We start from the raw sequence: 6,367 nt of genomic DNA on the forward strand, positions 1-6,367 counted from the left end.
ATGAGGATCTTCACCTCTTTTATTTCTCGTTTCAACAGACACAGGAAGCGTGTTCAGATCGCATCTCCTAGGTGCTCCGACCATCACGCGGAGCTTACCAGATGCATCCTTCTGAACGAAGGGAAAGGGCTCGTGCCGGGTTACCCAAAATCACATGCGAAGATGGTCGAAAATCTAAACGTTGCTTCGGTGATTGGCGCTGCGCACAAGCGCGTGAGAGGCGCCCTTCTATCTCTAGTCGGCCCAGACATGATCGAAGACAGCTTCGTAGAGAGAATTGACGAGCAGAGGAGATTGTTTACCAATCACTGGGTGTTACAGACTCTTGACTAACTGCTTGACCATATATTTCAGGCAAGAAAAGGTGTCATCGGTATGTCTCAGGCAAGAAGAGCTGCTTCAGCATCTCACGACGACATGTTACATCACCTTATGAATGACGAATTGGGATACAGTCTTAACGACGACGAGATATTTGATCAGATCATTACCGTCTTATATCAAGGCTACGAAGCAGTGTGCATGATCACCCTAGCGCTCTTCAACAAATGCGAGTAAGAATGAAAATCTTTTGTGCGTTTATTATATTTGCAATGCATATCACTATAATTTCCTTGTCTTTTTCGAAAAACCTCTTCGTGTAGGAAGAGCATTTCGTGATACAGGAAACAAAAGGACCAGAGGAAGCAGTTAATTGGAATGATTACAGATCTATGAATTTCACTCGTGCTGTAAGGGCGAATTGAGTTTACGTTGATTCGGTTTTTTTTTTTTTAATCAACTACTTAACAAATTCTTAAGTTATTGACACTAATTCCATGCAGGTTATCTTGGAAACCTCAAGGTTGGCCCCAATAGTGAATGGTTTGATGAGAAAAACCACTAAAGACTCGAATTGAGAGGTGCAATAATAAATTGTCTAAGGATGTTCGAAAGCAAACTTCTGTACTATTGCTTTATCGTTTCTCTTAAATTCTCTTTCGATCGATCGCTTGCATTTTCCATTTTAAACAACACTATTCACTCGCAAGCAAAGCAAGTTGGACTGATATAGGATGGTTTAAGTAGAGAGTTCATCCTCAGTATTCTTTGGACTTGATCATAAAACAGCTTTTTAACTCTCTAATTTCAAAAAATTAAGCATGTTTGGTAAATTTGTAACAAGTTTATATTTGGAATGCGCAGCATCTGTCATTCCAAAAGGATGGACTATTTACATCTCCACGAGAGAGATCAACTATGACCCGTCGCTCTATCCAGAACCATTTTAGCTTCAAACCATGGAGACGATTGGTCAAATTGCATTCTTTGAACTGAGATCGACAAGTTCTAGTGCACTAATTAAGTTTCTTTTATGCTTTTTTTTCATTATTTGAGTTTTCTTTCTGAAATAACGCAGGATAAGCGCTTGGAATCTCATAACTGCCGCTTCCATTTTGACAAAGACAGGTAATTAAACTACATCACTCCTTGATCACTATCTCTAAGCTATCAGTCATTGTCATTTTATTTTAGGACTCTTAGAGTGTACTCGTAAGGTGGGAAATGTTAGTTTTTTGTACATACAGTGTTAAAATAGTAACAATGTCTATTTTTCAATTTGAGTGATCATGTGAATAAGATTATTTATGTGAAAAGATTCATGTAATCGACAGGGTTTCAAACATAATGCACTCTTTTTTTCAAAACCCTAACTTACACACGGCATGTCGTCCAAATACGCTATACTGACTTGGGATCTTCTAGGAATACATATGGTCATATGGATTTTCTGAAATTTATTGTGGAAAATAAGATCTTCAATGTACCTAAAGTAATTTTTGTCTTTTGTTTTTCAGTACATATCTATATCCGGTGTTGCAACGGTTTTTCAAACATTCGATAACATACACAGCTATCCCTTTGTTCTGGCATTCTTACAAGTTTCAATTGGTAACATTCATTGTAGATGGGAAGAAATTGGTGAAACGGAAGTCCACACATTTCCAAAGGTCGAAGCACCCTATGGACTGCATATAACAGTATTGAAATACTTAGTGATTTTCATACACTTCGTCAAGAACTTGTGAAGCTTGTTAGACTATTTATGCATAAGTAGTCAGTAGAAAGTTCTTTTCTCGACCGTCTTTTAGAACAATCATCCAAGTATTTATCAGTCAGGTAATTGATCCTATACAGCTGAAGTCTCTCTGCGAATCATGAATCCAGTAATTCCACATTTAAGCATTAATGCTTGTTTAAGCATTCCATGTTTTGTTAAACTCCCCAATATACAAGGTTATGAGTGAGTGAACTGTAAGGCACTGATCATTCCTCCTCAAAATTAATTGGATCAGCCACAGCATGAACTGTGTCCCAACTCTTAGAAGAAAAAGAACTTTCTTAGCTAGGTTAATTGATTGTCATTCTAAATGAATTTTCACACGGTTACCCTTAAGTTGATGGTATGTGTGAAATAAATTTGAGCTAATTAGGGACCTAGTCTAAGATACTATATTGACTGATAAAACATAAAGCTTCACATACGCATAGAAACTTAATTAATATCACAACATTAGATAACTCTAAAATAGCTCGATCTAGTAGCTCATTATTTAGCAAAATAAAAAGGACGCAGAAGAAGGAAAGTACAACGGCTCCTCTTATGTTGATACACAGCATCAGCATACCGGAACATCCGATATGCCCTCGTGCTCTCCAAATATCCTCTGTCATGCCGTTTGTGACTGCAATTCTCTTCATTCCTGTAACCAAGAGAATGACTTATTATCACTAACCAAGTAATAAAACTCGATATCCATCTAGAGAGCTTATTAATGTTCACATCATATTTTCTTCTTTTTTGTCTAGTTTCTACAATTTTGATTACTCATGCCACAGTCATTGGAGGATTATGTTTATCCAAGCACTGGAATTTCATTGCACACATAGTGATTCAATCGCCACAGTTGATTTACTCTAAAATGTGTCATGTAATCAGTAGTATCGCAGAATATCATTTTTAATCTGAAGTTAAATATCATTCGTCATGTCATAAGAGTTAATTTAGGTATCAGTCTCTCAATAAATTACCGCCTAAAAAACTTCATGCGAGACCAGTATACAATTCTTCTTTGGCATTGGGCGAAGAACTGATTCCCACATTTTCCTCAGCTTGTAGCCAGTTAATTTATTAATGACCTATCTCTTAGGCACTGTTATTGAGCAAATAAAATTCTTTAATAAATGTTTTTTAATGTACAGTTCCTTTAAATAGTACCAAGCAGAAGTAGGAAGGGATGATAGCTTACATGGTTACTGCTGCCAGAAGCCGATCCCGAAGGCGAATGTGGAAGGTACCTCGCCCACTATGTAGAACAAAACGGCAGATTAAGATAGAAAATTTCATAGTAATGAAATAGTTTTCCTTGAAAGGATTGAATCTCACTAGAAAGTTAGGGCTAGGGACCGTGCAGATGTGTCATGAAAAGGTGCTTACGTTTTTGGCTGCTGCACTGAATGCTTCTCTGTGTGGTATCTCAGGATTCGCTGCTTTGATGCGCTGTATCTCCTCTCTATTGTTCATATATTTTACGTGCAGTTACATATTAGGTAAGTTCTTCGCTAACTGTTTTTGCTTTCTATATGTCGAGGAGCAAAATTAGAAAGAGAGGAAAAACATATCTATGCTTACTTCATGAACCGGTTATAAGCAGATGGAAGCCTGTGCTTCTTCTCCGGAGCTGAAAAAAGGTTAACGATCCTTACATTACTCGCTGGGCCAAAAAAAAATGAAAGAAAGAAACGAAGTGGAATGATGATTATATTGGTCGATCTCACGTTTCACGACAAAGGGGGCGGCTTTGGGTGATAATGGCTGATCGCCCGAAGTTGAGGACGAGGAGGATGATGACTGGCCTTTCCTAAAATCACTGGAAAACCCCTGCTTCCCCAACAATACAAACACGTATGCCGGTATCACTTATAATAAAAGCCTCGAATAAGTTTTATAATGATCGATACAAAACTTGACATGTTAAAAGATCGATTTTAGTAAGCGGTGCTAGAAAGAGCAACATATACGCAGTATTGATGCATCATCCATGGAATTAGAGTTACTATACTAAATTAAAACGGACATGTTGCTGAAGATATAATTAGGACTGCTTATGGAAGGCATTCTTTGCGGTCGGGAGATGCATAGAAAGAAGCAGATAGAGAGGAGAAGAAATGGACCTGAAGGCTCAAAGGATGATCAAGACACTGGCCTTGAAGGGGAGGCCTGGTGCTGAGGAACGAGAGATTACTGCAATGCCCACATTTCACCGTCACTGTGTCCAATATCCTCTTGCATGGAATCCCCACCTTCAAGATTGATGAAGAAGAGGAAGAAGAAGAATAAAACCTTCGGTTATTACAAGACATAATGCTCTCTAGACATGACTTCATTAACTCATCTTGTGGACTTTATAGCTTGATCCCAAAAAAAAGAAAGTATAGGAGTGCAACAACATTCGCTCTTGGTGTAGAGAGGAAGCGCAAAGCTTGTTTCTCTCTATTCATAAAGCTATAAATTCATGAAGTTGGCAATGAGAGTTAGAATGAAAAGTGATTAATTTAGGTGAGACATACAGCAAGAACGGTGTTGCAGAAGTTGCACCGGACATAGCACAGATGCTCGGACGGCGGGAGTTCCATGCTCGCCTTGTCTTCCATATGATTCACGACTCCTCCAACCCAACAAGAGGAAAATATATCTATGGAGAGAGAGAGAGAGAGAGAGAGAGCTAGGGTTTGAGGGGCTATGTAATGATATTAATGAAGAGAGAAGAGAGAAGAGAGTGAGTGAGTGAGGGAAGCAGAAGGGGAAGGGAGAAGAGTCAAAAGGAAAATCCAGGGTTTATGAACACCAGGTCATAACATAGTACCTGCACTGCGATTTGCAGATACGGAAGTTTGCACGGGGACTTGGTTTTTGGTCTTTTGCACTTATGACTCCCTCCTGCTCCTCTTGGGGTACTTCTACTTTACTAAATAGTCCATGCTCCAAAAACTTGGCATCCCTCGTTAGTCTCACGATGTTTTCCTGCCACACATGCACACGCAGACGCAGAATCGTAATAGTTCTGTAATATAATGTCAATGCAAACACTACCCCCCATTAATCTAATTCTATTTTTTACTTGCGATTCTTACAGGGATGGATTTCTCTGGGGGACAATTTGGGGACTAATAGGTCAGATAGATTTCATCACTACTTGCTGGTTAAATAAGGTTGAGTTCCATCCGATATTGAGATGAAGTAGAATGAGAACTGTTTGCTATCTTATTTAAATATACGTATGGTGAGATTTTATGCATGACGGACGTATATGTTGTTCCTCTCATAGAAGTAAGATCCTCATCGCGTATGAGAGGATGAGAGTATACATCGAATGTACCTCACAATGTCTTACGTATATTTATCAAGTGGTAGACTCGCGAGATGCACGGATTCGAGTTTGTCACTTAATTCTTCCCTAAGTTTATGTATAATATTAGAAAAATAAGAATGGATCATCAGCTTTTATCTTACTACTTCACTTTTAAATTGATAGGAGATAATAATTTTTCAATTACTCTTTACAGTAATAAAAATAACTTGCATATTATTCTTATTTGCCACTTATTATACTGTTTAAATTATCAAAGATGGAGATTCTTGAAGCCACCATGTAACAAAATAATATGCCACTTATACCCACCCATCGGTGGCCGCGTTGGTTTGCGCTCAGTTCCTTTCACGAGAGGTCCTGGGTTCAAACTCGCCCATCGGTGATTTAAGTGGGGGGTTGTGGCGGTGGGATGCTGCGCTAGCCCCCCTCGAGGACTAGTCGGGCATCACCGCTGGTTTGAGCCCTAGCTCGCCGGCCGCGCGGACACCTCGATTATCAAAAAATAATAATAATAATTTGCTTTCTACTATATATTTTCTATTACTAATACTTTAATATCTAATATAATTATTCATCCAAAGATAATATTGTGTTGGCATGGTAGTTCATGCAACCATATCTCTCGCATATAACTTCTATCTCATACACAAATGTTAGTGTGGGATATTGAACTATTTCCCATTTTCATTCACAACATTCTAAATTACTCTCCTTGTAATATTCATCAGACATGGACTTATTCTAGGTTGATGGAGTAGGTTGATACATAGATATATCTTGCATGTTGTCAAGTCACTTTGCGAAATGACATGCAATACCTCCGTTTATTAACATAATATTGCTATGTCAAAAGCCATGTATCCTAGGATAAGTGTGGCAAGAGGATTAATCAAAGGGATGAGCGAATTCAATGATAGCCCGACTATCGTCCAAGGCTATATAAGATTACGATT

The 6,367-nt window shown here is 38.5% G+C and overlaps 1 protein-coding gene and 1 pseudogene across 1 annotated transcript; one reads left to right on the top strand and one right to left on the bottom strand.

Annotated features, from left to right (window-relative positions):
* On the top strand, positions 1–2,069 carry LOC115671842 (cytochrome P450 85A1-like; annotated as a pseudogene).
* A 427-nt stretch (positions 2,070–2,496) lies between these two features.
* On the bottom strand, positions 2,497–4,935 carry LOC115671841 (protein CRABS CLAW). Its single transcript, XM_030593493.2, has 7 exons — positions 4,612–4,935; positions 4,216–4,344; positions 3,820–3,922; positions 3,674–3,722; positions 3,479–3,554; positions 3,291–3,347; positions 2,497–2,744 (listed from the first exon to the last, which is right to left on the bottom strand). The coding sequence occupies exons 1-7, from the start codon at positions 4,693–4,695 to the stop codon at positions 2,739–2,741; spliced, it is 504 nt and encodes a 167-aa protein (XP_030449353.1). The 5' UTR covers positions 4,696–4,935; the 3' UTR covers positions 2,497–2,738.
* Between the last annotated feature and the right edge of the window lie 1,432 nt (positions 4,936–6,367).

This window comes from Syzygium oleosum, unplaced genomic scaffold (assembly GCF_021117445.2).
Source record: "Syzygium oleosum isolate NSW1041296 unplaced genomic scaffold, Sole_v2.1 Sole_v2.03, whole genome shotgun sequence".
NCBI classification, from domain to species: domain Eukaryota; kingdom Viridiplantae; phylum Streptophyta; class Magnoliopsida; order Myrtales; family Myrtaceae; genus Syzygium; species Syzygium oleosum.

What these genes read in the sequence shown, in the direction of transcription:
- LOC115671841 (XM_030593493.2), bottom strand. Translation starts at nt 4,695, where the DNA reads ATGGAAGACAAGGCGAGCATGGAACTCCCGCCGTCCGAGCATCTGTGC. An exon ending in ATCATCCTTTGAGCCTTCAG is followed by an intron (nt 3,923 to 4,215) that starts GTCCATTTCTTC and finishes TTGGGGAAGCAG; the next exon opens with GGGTTTTCCAGTGATTTTAG. An exon ending in CGCCCCCTTTGTCGTGAAAC is followed by an intron (nt 3,723 to 3,819) that starts GTGAGATCGACC and finishes ACCTTTTTTCAG; the next exon opens with CTCCGGAGAAGAAGCACAGG.